Raw genomic sequence first — 21,620 nt, forward strand, 5'->3', positions numbered from 1 at the left:
CAAACGCTGCCAAGTGTGGTTAAACGGGGTCATCAGGGTTAAATTACTGAGCTTTAAGTCCAGAGACGTAATTAGCTCACAAAATGGGAAAGCAGTCGGGTTGCCGTGTGGGTTACTCTAGTTGGTGTGAAAATAGAGGCAGAGGAGGTGAAACTGGATTTAAATTCAGGATAAAGGGAATAACGAGTTTGTCTTTTTATCTTTTGAGGATTGTTCTGCTCTAAAACTCTATATTTTTGCTGCATTTGACAGAAAAACATTAAAGATTTGTTTGTTTTTTTTAGAAAAACATCACTGATGAACCAAAATCTAACCAGAACCAGTCATGGTATTTAGTAATATTCAAAATAATGAATTTTATTCAATATTCCAATGTTAAGTGGTCATTAGAATTGAGTGGTAGAATGGTCGATTATCAAAAATGACTCGTTTTCATACAAAACTGAATTACAAATCAAACAGAGGACGATATTTTAGTTGCTAAGCAAATACAACCTTTAAAAATATTTCAAATTGTTTGATGTTTTGCAACATAAACAAACAAACTGCACAGTGTCTTTAAATAATAATTTCTTGTAGTACTGATTTTATTGGCTTCGTCATCCGTCTGTCTTTCTGCAGCTCTGCAACTGAATGATGTCATTTTGTCCCTGCAGCTCTGGGACAGAGAACAAATGTCTCTGTTCTAGCAGAGGATATATTGACCTTTAACCTCGCTTACAGCTTTGAAATAGCGATTTCCTGAAGAAATCGTTTCAGGATATTAAAAAATAAATAAAAAGCATGAGATTGTTCCAACTAAGTGAGAATAGTAAATATGGTTTCAGATAATTTCATTAACTTCTAATTGTACACAAAGTTTGGGAGGGAAATGATGCATCGTTTCTATAATTACATTCAAACAGAAATCTGAAAGGTGTGGCATGCCTCTGTAATTAGCGATTTCTGGCTACGTTTCTGCCAGCTTTGCATATTTAGAGATTACATGATATTTTGTTTCTCAAACCAGCCTAAGATCAGTCGCTCTATATGGAAATGGACTCATCAGAGCTCTGAGATGTGCAAAGCTTAAAGGCGGCCTTTATGCTTCCTTGACACGTAAGGATAGGTCTATGGGCCATACAAACATTTCCTGTACAAAATCATTCTTAGAAAATGAGATTTTAGTCTGTTCCTTTCAGAATGAGATGTTTTAGGGAGTCATTTTAAATCCAAATAAGCTGCTACTGGCCACGCCCACAGTCTCAAAGTTTACACTCGCATGTGAAAATGGCTGCAAACAGATGTGCAATTATACAACCATACATCTTTGAAAAGCAGTAGTGGAGCCTCCTGCAAAACCAACAAGAATTCAGCAAATGGTTTCTGGACGGTAAGTTGACAACAAAACACTTGTTTTTTCCAGCAGTCATTGTACAGCGCAGTAAGCCCAGCTGACCAAACTCGCTGGAGCTCAGCTCGGGTTACTAGGTAACAGGCAGAACTTTGATGGGGTTGCTAGGTAACGACACATCTTCGTTTTCAACAACTTTGCTTTTTTTTTTTTTTTTCTTTCCTGCAGCATGAAGCAATAAGAAGCTTTCAGCAGCAAAACAAAGCCAGGTGGGAATTTAATGCTCATTGACACAGATGGATCAATAGAAAGTGTGGGCTGCCATTCAAGCGCCAATTGTCTCTAATTCACGGCTTTGCCCTGCGCCAGTTAAACATCGGCTGCCTGATTTACACTCAACTTTAAGCCGAGTTCAGCAGAATCACAGCAGCCTGCGTGGATCGTCTTTCAAGCTTAATTTCATTTATGAAAGCATAGTAAATCACATCAAAAATAAACAGCGTTTCAGAATAAATACACTTGTAGAATCAGAAAGCCGATAATAACCAGGCAGACAAAATTTATTTACATTTTGTTGCCATTGATTTCAGGTCATGTGACAGCGAAGCAGAGCATTTTAAGGTTTTATTGAGCCAGAAACGATTACTTGGATTAATTGTGATTAATGAAATATTGAAATATTTTGCAGTGTAACTAGCATACCATGCAAAAACAAAATGTTACCAAGAATTTTTTTCAAACTTCTAAACGCAACAGAAACTCCAGGTTTGTGTCTGGGTTTGTTTTTGGTTCGTTTTTCATTCAGTAGATAGAAAATCCAGAAATTTTACTTTATAATAAAATTACTCAAGTAAAAGTAAGAAAAGTAGCAAAAAATACTCCTAAAAGTAAATATTTCAAAAAAGTTACACAAATAAATGTAACAGTGAATGGAACAAGTTATTACCAAACTCTGTTGATTTCTGTCATTTTTAATTTCTCATCATTTTAATAATTATTTGCTTCATCAGTCCCTTTACTTGATTAACTTTGTGTGCGTCTTTAATGTCTGTTTTTCTGTTTTTAACTTCTATAAATAACTTTGTCTTATGCTTGACTGAGAGCCTGATCTCAGTTAAAAAGAAGGTTTGAACCAGACACTCAAACATCCAGCTATGATTCTGCCAGAAGCTCATTAATGGCTTCAGAAAGTCAGTGAACCATGTGCATCGTGTCTAATATTTTCATCTTGGAAAAATAAACACTCCCAACTTTAGTCAAAATAAACAACGGTTTCTGAAGCAGAAGACTGCAGAGATATTAAAAAATGTTAAACATCGGGACCAACAGCCGGTCTGCAGAAACCCCACCAAGGTCAGCTGTCATGTAAAGTGTGCAGCAGACGTCCCAGACGTTTCTTCAGCTCTGTTTGGGATTCATCGACAGGGTGTGAACCAAAGCAAAGCAAAGCAAAGCAAAGCAAAGCTATCGTTTAACGCCCCCAAAACAAGCCGAGTCCAGCTGAGTCATAGCAGCCACAAACAGCTCCGACACATTAAAACTGTCGTGTTCAGTTTCCCATTTCTTTCTTCTACTCAGCAGCTCTTTCACAAGAAAAGGTAATAACTTAAACACCACTAGCTGCACCACAAAGCCTAATCAGAGCGAGTCCTGACACCACTGCATGCATCGCAGCGAAGCAGCCAGATGCTGCAGATATAGAAATACGAGTTCTACTGTAATTAAAGGAGGAGGAGTCACTAAACCTGCTAAGTAGGTCAGCCGTTATTACTATTGAGCTGAAATTTGTCTCAAAATGGCAATATTACTGTTTATTGCAATCATTTCTGGGGCAATTTATCATCCAGCAAAATTTTTTATGAGAGGCCTATTATTAAAGCAGGTGATTTTGCTGCTGTGCAAAAGGTTTTAGTCCACATCTAACTTCTTCACCAATAATTGTGCAATATATCAAAAATATATTTGTTAAATGGAAACACGGCACTTTAAAAATAAATAGATTTTTGATAGAAGGTTTTGCTACTAGGATGATGGAAACCATTACAATTGTGTTCTTCTGACATTAGAGGAATATTGACAAAGTTTTGTGAATATTTCTAATGGAACCACAGCCACTGAGAATGACTTTTATTAACCAGGGGCGTCTAAACTGTGGCCCGGGGGCAGTTTGTGGCTCTCGGAATGAGTCAAGAATGGCTTCAGTTGGTTTTGCCAGGCAGTTGACAACAGAAACACATTTTAAAAAACAATTTTCGGATGCCATTCTCCCTGACGGCAGCCTTTAAAAACAAAGACACAGACAATTTAACATCTTACAACAGGAAATGTAAGGTTCAACACAAAGTATTCATCCAGGATTCTGCTTTGAATTTAATTATTTTAATAGTAAAAAAGACGACAAACATCCAGTGATTTTTCCTAAAATTTAATGCACTTGGCAAAATAAATCAACAGAGTCAAAGCCTGTTCTTGTTGCTGAAAAATGGTGGAATAGCTACTTCTAGTTGGCATTTTCTGCATTGGACAGGTGTTTGTGACCTCAGACAGGTTTTCCAATTGGATGATGACTCTAAGGACGAAAGTGGGTAAATTGAGGGATGTGGGCGCCATGCTAACAGGGGCGCCAAAACGATAATGGAACAATTATTTCTAGTTGGCATTTTCAGTATTTCTATATAAAATCCTTAACAGGTTTAAATTAGTTACAAAGTCACTTAGAGACAACAAAGTTAATGTTCAGAAATGATTTAAATCCTTCAGTTTTAATCCAGATATAAACTTTAGGGTGACACATTAATTATTGGTCAGCATCAGCCTGACGTTGCCCAGTCCGGCTCATAAAAGCTCAGCTATGATAAACAGGTGAAGGTATCACCTCCACCCGAACTGCTCCCGATCGGAACCGAATCCGAGCCCGAGCTGCGGCTGAAGCTGGATTAACCAGCTAACCAGCCCGGCTAACCGCGCAGCTTACTGGCTCCGGGACGAGGATCCACGGTGATCCGGTGTCTCCTTCCGCCCCAAAGGTGCGCCTTACCTTGTCGCTGATGTTGTCGGCGGTGTCGGGCTCTCCTCCGCCGGCGCCTCGCTTCCTCAGCTCCGTCATGTTTCGCTCGTCTCGCCCCCGGGACGTTAATGTGTCACATAAGCCGAGTCCGAGGGCGGGAGAGGACCGGGGACGAGCCTTGGACTCTTAACAGCCGAAGTCCGGGGTTTTCAGAGACAGTTCGAGCCCAGAAGCGGTCCGGGAAGAAGGTCAAGTTTTCTGAAAGTCAACCGGTGCCGACAGCGCAGCTCCGCGGGACGAGGCTCGGCTGCTCTACCTGTTTGTTTACCACCGCAGTCCCTGCTTTGCCTGTTGTACTGCTGCGAAGCACGAAACGTCATGGACACCGCTTCCGGCGAAGGCTTTCAAAAATAAGAGCTTCTCGCAGACGCGTGGTTTTCTTTCATTTTTAACCTCAAAAGTTTAAAGGAACAGCTCAGTTTATTACTTTATTTACTTACATCTTCATTTATCTATTATATGGCATGTTAGTACAATTGTAGATAAAATGGGGGTAGATTTTCACCAAAAAAACTCAGAAATTTTCAAGAAAAAAAAAAAAAGAAAAAAGAAAACCAAAAGTTGAAAATTTGTGAAAAACATTTTGAGAACATTAGAAATTTTTCACAAGTCAAAATTTTTTGACTTTTGAAAAGTTTTTCTATGGAAAAGTTCACAAATCAGTCTCAAAATTTCTTGAGTTTTTTTGGCAATTTTTCCCCATTAATCTATTTTACATTGTTGTAGATATGAATAAAAAATGTCACATTTGCTTGTCATTGAATGAATAATTTCTTTTAATGACCCCATTTATAATTTATCCACCATAAATGTATTTTTCTCTTATTAAAGTTTTATACGTTGGAAATTCTTAAAATATTATTTGCAGCTAAATAATTTTTTACAGTAAAGAAAGCTTAAAATACCAAACATTAAAAGTTTCCACCATTTGCAAAAAGTCATTGTTACATGTGATATGTATTCTTTCACCCATCATTTACTTCTTTGTCTTCAGATGTAATTCATAAATGCAAAAATGGGCTCATTTGGTTTTATTTTGAAGTGCGGCGAACCTAACTTCCGGGGTGAGTCTGTATTTATTTCTGTAGCTTTATTCTGCTCTGCTGCGGTGTCACCCTCCATTCAGTTCATACTGGGTTAACCTGCTCTGCTTCTCTCTGCAGTGACAACCATTGAGGGCCGAATTAAACACAAACACACATTTTGCATCGATTACAACCTGAAAACTCACAGACCCCAAATCCAACCCGCCAACTTCAAATCCAACAAATCTGTTTAATTCAAATCAATTTAAATCCTCACAAAGTCATGATAATGATGTTGGTGAGCAAAATGTCAAACACATAAAGAAAGATGTTAAAAATAATCGTTGCGTGGTCTGGTTAACTTTTGGAGCTGTAAGCTTTCATTCGGATTTTCAAAATAAAAGCAGCAAAATGTGGCACAGTAGATTTTTACCAAATTAGTTTGATGCAATGGAATGTTTTTGTCAAACGTTTGACACCAATTTCAATTTGAAAACAGTTGTTTAATCCACATAAATCAGAAGAAAGCTCAGAAAAGTATAACCGGACACGCAAGTCGATCAGCTAAATTAGCAAAACTGTCAAGATTAAAAACATTCAAACATTTTCTGCAAAATAAAGTTTGAGATGAAAATGGTTCCAAAAACTAATCTCATAAATTAAGTGGAACACCTGTTGAAATTTGTGTTAAAAGCTGAAGATATACACTTTTTTAAACTTTAGAACTTTTGCAGAAATTGCAGGAAAGCAAAATTTTATTTTAACTGATAAATTAGCACATAATGACCTGAATTAAAAAATTAGGAAGTTTTTTAAAAAATGTCCTTTAGAGACACATTAATAAGCAAACAGTTTAAAATGTAATGCACAACCAATTACTAAGACTTCTCTTTAGAAATTAAACAATTCATTTAGGATTTATTTAGATAAACTTCATTTTCTGAGAAGTTTAAGTCTAACATCTGAATCTAAAAGTTATTTTACTCCCAAAAGCTTTACCAGTAGAGGAGTTGAAGAATATCTTTGCACATTTTTTTTACATTTGGATGAGCAGTAAACAATTAAACCAGATGCAGCGGTGATTAATATTTCTCTGTACGCTTGTATTTATGTCAGATTTCAAAACAGACCTGACAATATTCCCCAAATCAGAGACGGCAGCCTTCGGTGGTAAACAGCAATTATTTATTGAACTGAAATGAAAAAGAATAAGTACCAGCTCTATTGCATTATTGAACCATTTTGCTCCGTCGACATTGACGTGGGTGTTATTCTACTATTTTTTTATTTTTCTCTCGTAGGATGTAGTGAACACAAAGATACAAGGAACATTCAGCTATCACAGATTGCACACCAGATACTGTAGTAACGCAGTCTAATACAAGACCACCAAAATAATCCAGGATTTTTAAAGTTTTTTTTTTCTTCCTCATTTCGTAATTAGTTCGAAGTTATTTTCCGTAAAGAGTACAAAAGTCCACCCGACGCCGGGAACGGGACCAGTCGGCCGCTCATCAGACAATGCCTCAGAGATAAAAACAAAAGCAGGAATCCAGCAGAAAAAAACCCCTAACATGTACAATAATACACTGACACAGAAAGTCAGCTGTGTTAATAAAACATGCAACAAGTAACAAAACTTGCTGAAATCATTAAAAAAAAATCTAAAACCAGTTATAATTGCATAAATACTTTGTACAGTTCATTAATCTGCAGTGAAATGCACCTTTCTGCTGAAATGACGACGTAAACCTGCATCAGTGAAAACTCATGATCCCTCTTTGCTTTTTTTTCTACAAGGTGCAAAGAAGTTGGGCCTCTTCTGCGAGACGATGATGATGATTGCACTAAGTTACAGTACGGAAATGATGAAATGCTAGCAGGAGTGTGTGTGTGTGTGTGTGTGTGTGTGTGTGTGTGTGTGTGTGTGTGTGTGTGTGTGTGTGTGTGTGTGTGTGTGTGTGTGCGTGTGTGTTTTAGGACCGAAACGAGGGTCGGTGGAAACCAAACGGATGAAAGTTCTTCAAATGAAGCAGCGCTGCAATAAATGGAAGAAAAGAGGAAAGGAGCAAAAAATAAATTGATCGGCTGATTGAAGATAGTTCCTGACTTAAACTTTGCAATTAAACAACTTCATTTAAATTAATAGAATTGCTGAAGAAATTAAAAACTGGATAGGATTATTTTAGATTTAGATTGATATTAATGATCCAAGTCCAGGGGGTTCCAAAGTGTGGCCCATGGGCCTTTTGTGGGCCTTGACATGATTTTGTTTGGCCCCAGACTACAAATCAAAAATGGTAAAAGCAACTGATGTTTTAACTGTCATCAATTCAAAAATGTTTGTTTTCATTTTAATAAGGCAATAACTCTAAATCCATTTGTTGGGATCTTTAACAGTTTTGCAGAATAATATTAAAAAATAGTTTACTTAAAAAAAATCTCAACAAACATATTTATTTTTTTTTCCATTTACAATTCAATGAAACCTGTGGGCAGCCTCTGATTTAAATTCGTCAGTTTCGGCCACAGGTTTAAAGTTTGGACACCACTGGACAACAACATGATTTTGTTTGGCCCCAGACTACAAATCAAAAATGGTAAAAGCAACTGATGTTTTAACAGTTTTTTCAAGACCCTTTGAAAAGCAAACAAAGGAGATATTTTCATAAACAAATTTCTACTAGGTGAATTTGTTAAAATTTTAAATGAAACAATTCTATAGTAAATATAAAATGTGGGAGGAAAGCACTTAGTTGACAGTAACTGATAGCAACATTAGTTTAATTCTGTAAATCCAATGCAGATTTTGGATGAAATTGTACACAAAAACCATCATGAAGCTTTTTTATGACCTTTCTATTTAAAAACACAATTTAGTCTTTTAGTATTTTTGGTCAGCAATATCAGAAAGGCATGACTCTCTTAGATATTCCTTACTACTTTTGCTTTTCAATATTGGCGTCGTGGGCAGGATGAGAAAACTCTTAAGCTAATTCTGAGGGATCCCAAGATATTTGGACTTCCTAAATGTGTGTATATGGGGTGTAGAGACTATATATATATATATATATATATATATATATATATATATATATATATATATATATATATATTATATATATATATATATATATATGTATATATATATCTATACACACATTCCCTACAGAGGTTTTTGGCTAAGCTCTTTATTTGACCCCAAATATTTATTTGTCATCTGCATATAAGCCAGTCAAATTTTACAATAAAGAGGACTAAATAGAATCTTAACAAGTTGAAAAACTTTATCTGAGCCGTGAATTCCAACATTTTGTCCTTTAAGTTTGAGGAGATTAAAAACTGAAATCAGAGGAATAAATATGGCGCCTTCGTTACAGAAATGTGTCAAAATGCTGCAACTTTCCATGTTTTTGGTGACGTTTGAGCTGAAATAAAAGCTTTGGCTGTATAGAAAACACTAGCTGCATTTATTGTCCCTTTAAAATCCTCCACACAGTCTCTTCTGGGCAACATTTCACCACAGAAGTCAAACATAAAATCATAAAGTGGCATTTAAAAATGCATTTTTATTCCAGTTCGGCTGTTTTTGCCCAACTTTTTAAATATAACGGATCTTGTTGAGGGATAATCAAAGTCTTCTCTTAAATTAGACTGCAGCTAGAAGAATTAAAAACAGATTGTGTTGAGAGATGTGAAAATAAAGATGTCCCTTATCTGTGTGCTTCTAAAAAGCTGCTTTGACTGCAATGTGGATGTCGAAGAATAAATTCACATTTTGAAACAAATTCCCGCCTTTTTGGATGAACTCGTAAAAACAAAAAGAATAAAACTGATATGTTTAAAAATCTGAACTGATCCAGTCTTCAGAGCGCAGCAGCAACCATGATAAAAAAAAATACAACAACCTCCAAGTGGAAAACGACGAAGGACAGAGCAGATGATAGGCTGAAAAAAACAAAACTATTTGGCAAAAAAATGGTGATTTTATGATCGATCTCACATTTTGTAAACAACAACGTGATCTGGAAATTATTTTTATATATTTATATATATAAAAAAAGGTGATTTTTGCATAACTCCACCCACAGACATAAAGTTTTGACATTCATATCCCTCCGTACGTCTTCTGTACTCGCTGTGGCTTGTGACGCAGGTTACACACAATCTGTAGTTTTGTTTTAAAGCAAGGAGTGGTTAGTCACATCGCTAAGTTACAAGCAAGCTGTTGTTTTTCTAGATGACCTTCATTTTTGTTTGCAGAGTTAAAAAGGCCGTGGTTACGTATTTACACTATGAACAAGTCTTTTTCTCTTTTTTTTAATGGTGACAGAAGGAGGAGGAGTATCTTCGCAAATGGCAGCAGATTGATTCAGATTAGCTGCTTAGCTATTTTTTTCCCCTCCGGATGATGAGTGCATGTGGTGAAAGTGACGGCTGAGTTTCTTTGCCACATTTTCCTTTCCATCCGGTTCCGATCTCCGTGCAAACCAAACATTCTGGCGTTTGAGAGGATTGGGATTCTGGGAGGTTTCAGGTCACACGAAGGGCAGACGGAGGGATCCAGGCGGTTTGCTATCCTATCAGTTTTTGGCGCCGTCGTCGACGCTTCGCTCGTGCTGAAGGTTGTAGTAGCAGTTCTGACAAACTCGCACTGGAGATGAAATCTTCAGCCTTTTAATTTCCGACTGGAAGCGACTACACCTGCAAAACAAGCCGATATTATATATATATTAAGTAATATAACAGTAATGGGAAAAGAATGCAAGAACAGTTCATTCTCAAAGTTCAATAAACTTTCAATTCTACTGAACATTTAACATTGGAACTACAAGACATTTTAAATGTTCAAAATAAATAAACAAAACAGAAACAGAAAATAAAATAAATTATGAAGTCTCTGTAAACAAAATTATCCTGAAAAAAGGTTTTAGTTGAGACCAAAGCACCAGACTGAAGAGTTTAATCATCCAGTTTTTGGTAGAGAAAGAGAAAAAACAGAAAAATTATACATCTTAAAAATGGAAATGATTGATTCCTTTTTAATTTATCATGCGACTAATTGATTTATTGCTTATTGTGACAGGCTTAGTTAATGTTTTTAGTTATTTTTAAAAGCAACTCAGAAAAGATGACGATAAATTAAAATTTGGTCACAAAATATTTGTCAGCTCCAAACATAAATATGTTATTTACATTATTTACAAGATTACATCAGTTAAATGTATATATACTTAGCGTTTCAGGTTCTTACCGCTGACAGAAGAGCTGCCCGCAGTTCCTGCAGTGGTGGCGTCGCTCCGTCAGGGAGAAGCGGACGGTGCAGCCGGAGCAGCTGTCCACCACCTCGTCCTTCACCCAGTGGTCAGCCGCCGAGCGGCCGGGCTGGTCGCTCACCGACCAGCTGAAGACGCGGCCGCGCCCGTCTCCCACCAGGATCTTACTGTGATCCCTGCAGAGACGGAGCAGGAGCAGAAGGAGACGCAAATGAAACCGTTCTCACCGGCGTTCATTCAGCATCAAACTGTAATTTTAGTGAAACAGAATGTAGTTTTATAGATATGAGCCCGTTATCAATGATCAGTCACATTGGGTCACATTATTCTAATTATTTGAACTAACAATTAAACAATATATTAAAGCTGCGTTTTTGTTTCTACGTTGGTTAATTTAACTTTTTACTTATTTACTTTTTGTTTGTTTCTCTGACTTGAGAGAGAATAATTACCATCATGTCGTAACTCCAGGATAATCTGGCTCAGGCTGATGCTTGGTTGTGTTTTTTACCAAAATATTTTAGCAAAAAATAAGAACTCAAGAAAACTTGATTTATTACTGTTATTACTAATGACTTTTGATAATATTCTACAGCAGTGGCAAAGAAGACTGAAATATAGTAAAAGTTTATGTTTTGAAATGTCTCTAAATAGTGCAAAAAATATTCTTGCCAAGTTTTTTTGTCAGTTAGCAAAAATAAATAAATAAATAAGTAATTTAATTCTAACTGACCTAAAACAATAAAAGTTTAGTCTGATTTAATTTCATACAGTGAGAATAAAAAGTGTCTTTTTATTAGGAGCACAAAAGTATCAATGTTTTCCAAGTTCAGGCTTTTTATCAAACGTTATATTTACACCTTATTAAAAACTGCACAGCTTCAATCTCAGGCACTTCCAAACCTCGGAAACATTAATTAAAATTCAAGGATTTTCAAGGATTTCAAGCACCTGCATTAATTAAAGATCTAAATTAATTAAACCAGTGAAACGTTGAGAGATTTTAACAGCAGTGCTTTTAGGAGTTTGCATTGTATTTAGGTTTTAGATGCTTTTAAATGGTTTATTCTTGAAAGAAGACATTTTTAGGTCTTTAATTTCATAAATAAAATGCTCTCTGTTACTTGGAGATGGAGAGGGAGGTGATCTCAGCTGGATGCGCGTTGTCCTTGCGATCGAACGCTGTGTGCATGGTGAGTTTGCTCCGGAAGACCAGCTGACGCTCCCATCTGTATCCTGCAGCCACACACATCAAACACGCTCACCGAATCGCCTTTATGCTGGAAAACGCTCAGAGTCAGGAAAATGTCGCCCACCTGCTTTGAGCTGGTTGTAGGTCCGTGGCTCGGGGGCCGGCGGATGGACAGGCTGAGGGAGAGACGCCTGGGCCGGGTGAGCCGACGGAGGCAGGGGGCCTTTGGTTTGGCCCTCGGAGTAGTTGACAAACACGAAGCCGTCCTTCTCGTCGATGCTGAGCGTGTCCGACCAGCGGTGAGAATCGTCAGAGCCGCTGTCCATTGACCACGACGCTCCGGCTCTAGATGACGGACCTGAACGGAGAAGCAAAACAGAGACGGAGTTACAGAAAATACAGAGAGAATCAGAGCTAACTAACAATTATTTTAGATCAGAAATGAACATTCAGAGCCACATAAAGGCAGTTGCAAAGTTGGCCTTCTATCACCTAAAGAACATTTCCAGGATTAGAGGACTAATCTAGAGAAACTCATTCATGTGTTCATCTTTAGTCATATTGATTACTGCAACAGTGTCGACTGTGACAATCGACTGTGATTAATCTGATGATTCATTTCAGTCGTAGTGAAAAGGCTCGTGTTTTTCAGCAGGGATCCGGGCTGCGTACCTCTGGGTCGGTGGACGGCGCTGCCCGGCTGGCTGCCGCTGCCTCCGCCGGTCGAAGGGTTGCGCGGCGCTGCCGGTTCCTCTCCTTCTGACTCGCTGCTGTCATCGTCGCCATTGTGACTCTCGCCGCCCTCTGAGAGAATAACAACGTTTAAGTTCATCAGTGCAGAAGCGTTCATAACTCCCTCACATTTTGTCAGATTACTGTCATGAACTTTGACATGTTTATCCAGCCTTAGCTTCGGAGAATCGCTTTCTGTTGCAGCTGAAAGTTCTTTCGGGTGTTTTCATACCTGATAGTCCAGATTGGGGCCTAAAGGTGCAACATTTGTTACATTTCCAGCTGCTGCAATGTATCAAACAAACCAAACTCATTGAAAAACATGTTCCCCTTCTCGCCTGTGGGGGCGCTGCACTAAGAACCAAAGAAGGGCACATCACAGAAAACCTCAGAAGAAGACACGGAGCACAACTTCCTTCCACATTGCAAAAACAAAATCTTAAGTAATTTTAGACTAGTTTAGAAGGAAATAGCTTATTACACTTTATGAAGATATAAGAGCTTTTTTAAAGTAAATAATTCCTTAAAATTGATAAAAGTTTCATTGGTTGACTAATCCACTTATAACATGGAAAAAAAAATAATTCCATTAAAATAACTTAAAAAAAAAAACAAAGTAAAACAAAACTCACCAATCTTCTCATCTGCGCAGCAGTCGGACACGTCGGGCTCCACTGGCTCTGGTGCAGGGGTTTCTGGGACTTGTAGGAACTCCATTCTCCAAAACTACAAGACATTTTTCACCCGGAAGGTTAAAGGTAAAGCTCCTGAAAAGATGACAAACCTGAGCTCAGAAAGATGTGGTCTGGTTACCCTGACAACTCCGTCGGAGTGTCCGGTGACGATGACGTTCTGCGTGTCCCACTCGTTCATCTCGGACACGCAGCAGCAGAGGATCTGCTGGCTGCGGCCGGTGAAGGTGTTAGCGCTGGCGATGGGGCTGCCGTTGATGCTCCACACGTGGATGTAGGTTCCTGCGCAGGAGACGATGTCGCCCTGCAGAGACCGGACGGCTTATTAGCACCGTTTTGTCACAGCAGGAGGGAAAAAGTTAAAAGTTTTTTTACTGTAATTTTTTACAGTTTTAAGTATATCTAAGAGTGCTGTGAGTGGGAGACAGAAAGGACAATTTCCCTGAGGGATTATAAAGCTGGCTGTCTTGATATTTAGTTAGCTAAATAGAACACGAATTCATTAGCCAGCTATTTATCTAGCTAGCTATATCTAATCAGCTAACTAACTAGATTTCCATCCATCTTATCTTCCTGCCTATCTATCCTTCCATCTGTAGCAGGGACAAAGTAAACTAAAATACAGCATAACTGAATGCCAAGCACTTTCCACTGCAGCTGGAGCCACAAAAACAACTGTCCAAGGGCCATAAATGGCCCACGGGCCACACTTTGGACACCCCTGACCTAAATTAAACTCAAAGGTTATCCAGCGACTCACTGTTAGCTCGTTGATGCACAGAGCGGAGACGGGCGCGCGGTGTCCACGCAGCTGCGTGACGAATGAGAGCTTGTTGAGGTCCCAGATGATGCAGGTCCGATCCCGGGAGCCGCTGACGACGATGCGGTACGCCGTCGACGCGGTCAGACACGTCACGGCGTCCGTGTGGCCTAGTAATGCCTGAAACATAAAGAGAAACGGTTCATTCTGACCAAACCTCAACTGACTGACTGTGGCAATTTGATGGTTCAGAGAAAAAACAGCCTGATGTGACCCAAATACGACTTACTTAATTTATTTTTTGCCACAATTGCACTAGTTCCTATGCCAGCCGTATAATGTCATGTGGCTTGTCCCTTTTTTATTTTTAACTTAGAATAAACAATAAGGAATCGTTATGCAGCTGAATTTATTTTTAAAAAAATTTACATTTTAAAAATCAACTTGTGTCACTATATTCGAAAGAAAGATGTACATTAAGAAACCAACCAATCAACAAAACAAACCAATATAACTAGTTACCACCCAACTCCGCATACAAGTTGAATATTTTTGGAAGTGTGAACGACCAGAAAACACAAAAATCACATAAAAGTATTTGTCTGAGTGTGGGTCGCCTCACCTGTTTGAGCGTCAGAGACTTGGCCTTCTCCTTGGAGCTTCCTGTCTCCCACACGCAGATGGCGGTGCTCGTCCCGCCGGTGATGACGAGTTTCGGGTTGGGGCAGATGGCGCAGAGGATCTGACCCCACTCTGACAGACACTCGTACACCACCAGGGCCTGAAACGAGTCAGAACATTGAAATTCATCTCAACTTAACTCTCTCAACTGGCTGTGCACAACAAGGTTTTCTTAACGTCCTACACACACTGCAAAAACACAAAATATCACCACGAAATTCTGGTATAGTTTCTACTGCAAATATCTTAGAACACTTTAAATGAGACAAAACTAACAAGTAACTTTTCAGCAAAATATAGAAGCTTGTTTTAAATAAACAATTCCTTAATTTTGTTTCAAAACATACAATTTCACTTGGAAAAATGTCTTGTTTGAAGTGAAATAATCTGAGTGGAACCAACATTATTTTCATCAATATAAAGGAATTATTGAGTAAAAACAAGGTTCTGTATCTTTCTGGAAAGTTACTTTTAAGTTTGTTTTGACTTATTTCATGTACACTAAGATATTTGAACGAGAAACTAGACAAACATTTTGTTAATATTTTGCATCAGATCCATCACCAGACCCAAATTTCAGCAAGTTTCTAGCAGGATCTGAAGCTAAACGTTGACCTTTTGCAGGTCCAAAGATAATAACTTATTAAAGGATAATAATAAAACATTATCAATTTTCTGACACCCTTGTCCCTAGTGGGGTCAGGAGGTGCTGTGTCTCTCTCCAGCTAACGTTCTGGGCGAGGGGCGGGGTCACAGGTCGCCAGTCTGTCACAGACTCTGTAAATTTGAGAGGGTATCAGAAGCCTCTGACCTTGTCGGACTCGTAGTTGGCCAAGCGGCAGCTAAGGTCGGCGTAGCCCCAGGCGAACGTTTTGCTCCAGGTGGGTGGAACCAGAACTTTGTTTTGCTCCACAGCCAGGATGCCTTTATCAGTGCAAACGATCTGACCCACAGGCTCCTTCAGCTCTGAACCAGAGAAATATGAATTCTGTTTATTTACTACAAATAAATGTGTTTAAACCTAGATAATGAAGCTGTATAAATAAAGGAATCTAAACAAAAATCAATTCAACAAAGGAAAGACACACAGTTACAAATAATTACTGAAAACTTGAAAGAAAAAAGCAACATTTTGATTTATAAATTCATTCTGTTTACGTCTATGTTTTCAGGTGTGTTCAGGGTGGAACTAGCCCTGTCGCAATAAACAATAAATCAATTAATCACATAATAAATTAAACAAGATCAATAATGCTGACTAGAATTTAAAGAAATATTAAAGCAGATTTTATGTGTGGAGAGGTTATAAAAACCTTTGACAGGGGCAAGAGAAGGTCTGAGGTTGTCCAGATGATGGAAAAAGATCTTGTCGTTGTTGGAGTTTGGCGGAACGGCTGCTAGGTCGCCGTTGGTTTTACTGCGAACACGTTTGGGAGGATGAGGTTTCTTAAACAGCTGAAAGAAAAAGAAAAATCAGCCACAAGGAGATTTCTGCTTTCCAAACCAGAGCAGAGTCAGATTTCAGCGTTTCTGACCTGCTTGGGGATTTGTCCGAAGTTGTTGATGAACCCGATGGTGGCCGTCTCCTTCAGCGGATCGTTGATGTTGTAGATGTCCACCTGACCCTCGTAGAACAGGTGGTGGAAGACGTTGACGGCCTCCACGGCCGGCGGCCCCTGCTGCTTGTAGCCGAAGATCAAGTCGATCCACTCATGGAGGTGAGCGGAGACGTAGTCGCACTCCAGCGCCTGCAAAAAACAAAACAAATCTCAAACGTCAACAAGTATTAATCTGGCTTCCCTGAGCAGGTTAGGATCAGTCTGTGGGCTGACCAAAATATGTTCACCTCAGTTTTTGCACAAAATCAACTTTTGATAATGACATTTTCAGTCTGTTTAGTTCGGCCTAGTATGAGCTGATTTCTGGCCTCCGTCACTTCAAATCCAAATAAGCTGCTGCTGGCCACACCCCCCCAACTCAACGTTTACGTAAAAATGTCTGCAAACAGATGCACATCTGTATAACCGGACATCTTTGAAAAGCAGAAGTGGAGCCTCCTGCGCAACCAACAAGAAAGCAGCTGGTTCCTGGATGGTAAGTCAACAACTGAATGCTTGTCTTTTCCAGCAGCCATTGGACAGCAAGACCATAAAACCATATGTGTTGGAGCTCTGCTTGGGTTGCTGGTAACGGTGCAACATGACTCAACAATCAGGAGGCCCTTTAAAAGGGTAATTTACCAGATACCAAAAAATATTAACTTAGTGCTAAAAAAATTTATTTGTTTTTTTTTAAGTGTTGTGGCTGTTTGTAGAATAGAAACACAAACATATGTATAGGGCCATAACCATGTTATTTTCAGTTGTTACAAAACTGCTATGCATAGCAATATGACTTACAAGAAATTTTACTTCTTGATTTAACGCCTTCAAATTGGGCCACTGTCTCTTTAAAACCTCCGGCTTCAGAAAGTTATTACACCAGGGCTCCTCCATTAACCCTTCAACAACGTTTTTACCAGTGTTTTACTGCGCAGTGACACCAGGTGTTTGCTAATAGCTGCTGGCTAGTCTGAAGGAACTGAGCAGGGAGGGCTGATCTGAGAGGCGGAAGGTTGGAAACTGCAGCTCGGAGGAGGAACTTGGTCCAACCAGGCGTTTTGTACAGTGGAAAAGTTGTCATGAAGATTAAAGGATTTCTCAAACAGGCATGAAAGAATCAAAGCAACACTTCAGGTGTGTTTCTGATCAGGTGATAACATTATGTAAAGCACAAGGAAGTGGATTTTACTTGTCACTGCCCTTCTAATTCTCCTACCTCTCTGTGGACTCTGATGAACTCCCGGGGGTCACCTTTGGCCCACGGTGGGAGGAGGACGTCACCCAGCTTGGTGCCGTTCTGCTTGGCACCTGAAGCAACAAATGGCAGAATAAGTGAAATCTCTTCCAGCTGATCTGAAAGCAGCCGACGGTGTGGATCGTGTCTGGTCGCCCACCCAGATCGAAGTTATTGGAGTTCAGCAGGAACTCAGGCAGGTAGAAGAACTCTGGGATCAGCTCCTTGACGTCGGCCATGTTGTGTTTGGAGGCGGAGAGCCACGCTTCCCGGACGCTGTGGAACATCCTGTCCGCAAGGTCAAAGTGACCTCCCTGAAGGTCACAGAGACACATGGTTAAATCCTGGTCCCCAAACCTTTTCAACATTTAAAGGGATTTTTATTGCTTCCCTATAAGTGACTAAACAAGTGTGTTGTTTTTCTTTCCCTTTTCTTTATAGTTTTTGGTTGTCATATTTTATGAACAGTAAAATAAGAATTCAATAAAAGTTAAGACAGTTAAAGCCTCAGCTGAGGTGTATTTTCTGACACAAACAGAGAAATTGTGGAAATGACACTAATCTTTAGAGCTATTTAGTTATGCCTTTTGGCAAGCAGAGCTTTGTATTATTTGCTGTGATAATCAACATAAGCCCTGGAAATGAGGATTGAACCTGAAGTCTGAGGAAAATCTGCGTGAATGGCTCCATCCGGACCAAATACGAGGCAACGATCATGGCAGAGGAGTAGTGGGTCCCGTAGTGGTATGCTGGGGTTTCACCTGGACAGAGAAGTCATCGAAGACAAGACCTGAATAACATCAGAAAATAGCTGCACGATTTGTTTAGCTTGATGTAAATTTGCCAATTTAATAATAGAGAAAACTGTTGAATAATATTAGTTTTTGAGCTTATGTAAAGATTAGCTTGTTGATGCTAAACCGTTCACACAGAAGTCTGATTGTGGTTGGGTTTGAGTAACAGTATGCACAAAAAACAAACAAATCAGATTTCAGTAAAAAATGTGAATTGAGTGTGAAGACGTTCGGCGGTCTCACCATTGGGATCCTCCCAGTCTTTGTATCTCTTCTTGTACTGGGTTAGCCGGTCGTCGGTCTGGGCTCCCATCGGCTTGGCCAGGTTTCGGAACGTCTTTGGGTTGTTCAGGTCCAACTCCTGCAAATTTAAATAAACAACAAAAACTGAAGCCGGACCCAAATCTACAAACCTGGTTTTAAAGGTGAAACGCTTCGCTCACCTCTGCGTCGAAGTCAGCCAGGATCCAGGGGAAAACCGGGTACTGCATCAGGTCGTTGTACGAGCGTCCCGCCAGCGTGTTCAGATGCATCAGGTACTGGAAGTTACTTATCTCGCCTCGCTGGAACACACACACACACACATACATACACTCAGGAGGCTTCAATACAGGCATCAAGACTAAAAATCCCAAATTAAAGATTCTTACCTCCCATCTTTGAGTGACTGATTTCTCACCAACCAGCGTGCTGAGAAGTCCAGACCTGAAGGAGACGAGGAGAAAAACTTAGTAGCTCTGAAATAAAGGGCTGATATTCTTTATTATTATTATTATTATTATTATTATTATTATTATTATTATTATTATTATCGGTGCTGAGAAAGAGATACAAGAGGAAATGTTGTTTATGAGAACTGAGTAGGTGATAGTGATTTATTACAGCCTTTATCAAGGCTGTAATAAATTCCTTTCTGGTTATTTTTATGTGCAGAATAACCTTAATAACAGAAATAACTAATTATTATAAAATAATTACCCTTGTTCTACGCTGGTGTTGGGCCTCTGGCCTGAAACCGACTCTGAGCTGTCGGCCAGCGACGGCACAACCGCCAAGAACCTGCAGGAAACCAAACGCTGTTCAGCGTCTTCAGCTGGAGGAAAACTCATTTTCATTACCAAAAGTATACCGTAAGTGTAAAACCCCTTAAAAAGCGTGTAGGTATTAATAAATAGCAATCTTTGCATTCGATAAGTATTTCACATTGATCAGTTTTTGGATTTTTTGCAATAAAATCTAATGATTTTGTGCAGCTAATTTAAAAATATTTGCAAGAAATGATTTATTTACAATAAATTGTCCCGGACGTTAAAACAAAAAACAATAATGTTGTCTTGAGACCAACATCATTAAAAACAAAATAATGTAAGAACTCATTCTCAAACTTTAAATGCTAATGAACATTTAACACTGGAACTGGAAGACGATTTACATTTCCAAAATAAATAAACAAAACAACAGAAACAACCAATAAAATTAATTATAAAGTTTCTGTAAACAAAATTGTCCTTAAAAATGACTAGTTGAGACTAAAGCAGATTTTATCGTCTAGTTTTTTTTCTAGAAAGAGAAAAGAAGAAAACATTAAATAATGCAAATGGAAAGTATTAATCATGTGATTAACTGATTTATTGCTTATTGCAACAGTCCTGATCCCCTGTGATTTCTTAAAGGGCCTTTAAGAGAGGTCAATCTAGTTGACCTCTTTATTTATTCCTTTACACTTGAAAGGCGTACCTTTGGTAAACTTTGTTGCGAACGCCCTTCTGGAAAGCCAACAAGTAGTTCCTTCCATCAGCTGAGAAAACTTCCACCGCCATCGGCTGAAGAGAAAGAAACAAAACAAAACAAGGTTTTACACTAAAACTTCTACCAACACCATTTGAGCTCAGAATGAGCTAACACTGCAGTGTGGAGGGTTTTGGTTGGTGCTGTGAAGGCGGGCCTGACCTGCAGCAGGTATCGGCGCTTGTGAACCTCCTTGATGTCTTCGTAAGCAAAGATGCTGCAGGTTCTCTTCAGCTGGCTCTGGCCCTGCCGCGCCCCTCTGGGAATAATGGCCTCGTGCAAACTGGACACAGAACCCATTGAAGTTTGCATTTCCTCACCGAGAAAATAGTGCAGAAGGTTTTAGGTGAAATTACACAACAAAAACACCACAAAAATATAAAGGGAGAATATATTTTCTCTAATAAATTCCTAAAAATTACAAATTACATTTGGAGTAGTTTTACTACATTGTATTTTTTACTACTATGACTCCTATAACACTCACACTTTTGCGTATTACTCTTAGTACTAACTGAGTAAAACTTCTGAATACTTTGCCCAGCGTGTGTAACTTCGATGAATTGCTTTAACCAAAAATGTATGAAACTCAGACAGAAACCTGCAGTTTATGTTGAAGTGAGACCTCTTGTTTTTACACAAAAACAAAAATCAAAACATAATAAAATCACAAATTTGGCTGCTTTAAGAAGCAGTTTTGACCAAAATGGAAGCAGCAAAACATACAAGACTTAATTTTTAATAAAAGGTTCCTTTTAATATTTTCTTACAGAAGATTTGTTCATGTTAACCTAAAATATGCAGAATCTTTTCCTTTTCTAGTTTTTTTTCACAAGGAAAATGAAGAGCTAGCTTCCTGAAAAGATACATTTATAAAAAGCTTTGCTGAGTTTTGCTCCATCAGCAACATTACATCACCCAGCAGCTGTAGAACAGATGACGTCACTCTGTCAAGAAGTAAAGTCTGGGTCAGAGGTCAGAGAGGAGATGGTGGCTCACTTGGGCGGCAGGGTGTCGATGTCCCTGATCTCCCTGGAGACGGTCATGGTGTAGCCGTCGATGACGTAGAAATGCTCCTTCCCGAACAGCAGCAGACCCTCGCTGGTGTCCAGGCCCTGGACTCTGGCACAGCGGTACATGTGCTGGATCTGGAGGAAAAGAAACAGGAAGAAACAAGAGATAGTTCAGAGAAAAACGCTGCAGAAACAGTGAAACAGCAAAGGATGGAAGGAAAAAAGGAAGGAAGAACATAAAGGATGGAAGAATTGAAAGAAAGTAAAGAAGGAAACAAGCCTAGCATTCATCAAAATACAATGTTTTTTCAATTGTTGACTGTACGGTGATTTCTTCATAACTTTACCACTTGGTGTTTTTATTACTTAAAGTACCTTGAACAAATAAAACAAACTTGACTTGAGTTAATATTTGTGGCAGAGACTAATGGG

The 21,620-nt window shown here is 39.0% G+C and overlaps 2 protein-coding genes across 6 annotated transcripts in view; both read right to left on the reverse strand.

Annotated features, from left to right (window-relative positions):
• The window catches only part of cds1 (CDP-diacylglycerol synthase (phosphatidate cytidylyltransferase) 1), a 23,367-nt gene extending 18,658 nt beyond the window's left edge, over positions 1-4,709 (reverse strand). The window contains exon 1 of the mRNA XM_055039407.1: positions 4,371-4,709. Within this exon, the coding sequence (XP_054895382.1) occupies positions 4,371-4,439 (69 nt within the window). The 5' untranslated portion in view covers positions 4,440-4,709. The remainder of the gene's footprint in view (positions 1-4,370) is intronic.
• Positions 4,710-8,586: 3,877 nt separating this feature from the next.
• Positions 8,587-21,620, reverse strand: part of wdfy3 (WD repeat and FYVE domain containing 3) — an 83,037-nt gene continuing 70,003 nt past the window's right edge. For all 5 annotated transcript variants that reach the window (XM_055039289.1, XM_055039288.1, XM_055039290.1 and 2 more), the window contains 22 exons: positions 21,175-21,323; positions 20,338-20,458; positions 20,125-20,210; positions 19,366-19,446; positions 19,038-19,092; positions 18,831-18,950; positions 18,631-18,748; positions 18,248-18,354; positions 17,754-17,907; positions 17,576-17,667; positions 16,294-16,506; positions 16,072-16,213; positions 15,570-15,724; positions 14,700-14,858; positions 14,078-14,257; positions 13,439-13,621; positions 13,258-13,351; positions 12,566-12,697; positions 12,018-12,251; positions 11,826-11,937; positions 10,680-10,877; positions 8,587-10,129 (listed from right to left, as the gene is read on the reverse strand). In XM_055039289.1, coding sequence (XP_054895264.1) covers positions 10,009-10,129; positions 10,680-10,877; positions 11,826-11,937; positions 12,018-12,251; positions 12,566-12,697; positions 13,258-13,351; positions 13,439-13,621; positions 14,078-14,257; positions 14,700-14,858; positions 15,570-15,724; positions 16,072-16,213; positions 16,294-16,506; positions 17,576-17,667; positions 17,754-17,907; positions 18,248-18,354; positions 18,631-18,748; positions 18,831-18,950; positions 19,038-19,092; positions 19,366-19,446; positions 20,125-20,210; positions 20,338-20,458; positions 21,175-21,323 — 3,006 coding nt within the window. In that variant the 3' untranslated portion in view covers positions 8,587-10,008. The remainder of the gene's footprint in view (positions 10,130-10,679; positions 10,878-11,825; positions 11,938-12,017; positions 12,252-12,565; positions 12,698-13,257; positions 13,352-13,438; positions 13,622-14,077; positions 14,258-14,699; positions 14,859-15,569; positions 15,725-16,071; positions 16,214-16,293; positions 16,507-17,575; positions 17,668-17,753; positions 17,908-18,247; positions 18,355-18,630; positions 18,749-18,830; positions 18,951-19,037; positions 19,093-19,365; positions 19,447-20,124; positions 20,211-20,337; positions 20,459-21,174; positions 21,324-21,620) is intronic.

The sequence above is a fragment of the Poeciliopsis prolifica genome, unplaced genomic scaffold (genome assembly GCF_027474105.1).
Source record: "Poeciliopsis prolifica strain line A6 unplaced genomic scaffold, Auburn_PproV2 SCAFFOLD014, whole genome shotgun sequence".
NCBI lineage: Eukaryota > Metazoa > Chordata > Actinopteri > Cyprinodontiformes > Poeciliidae > Poeciliopsis > Poeciliopsis prolifica.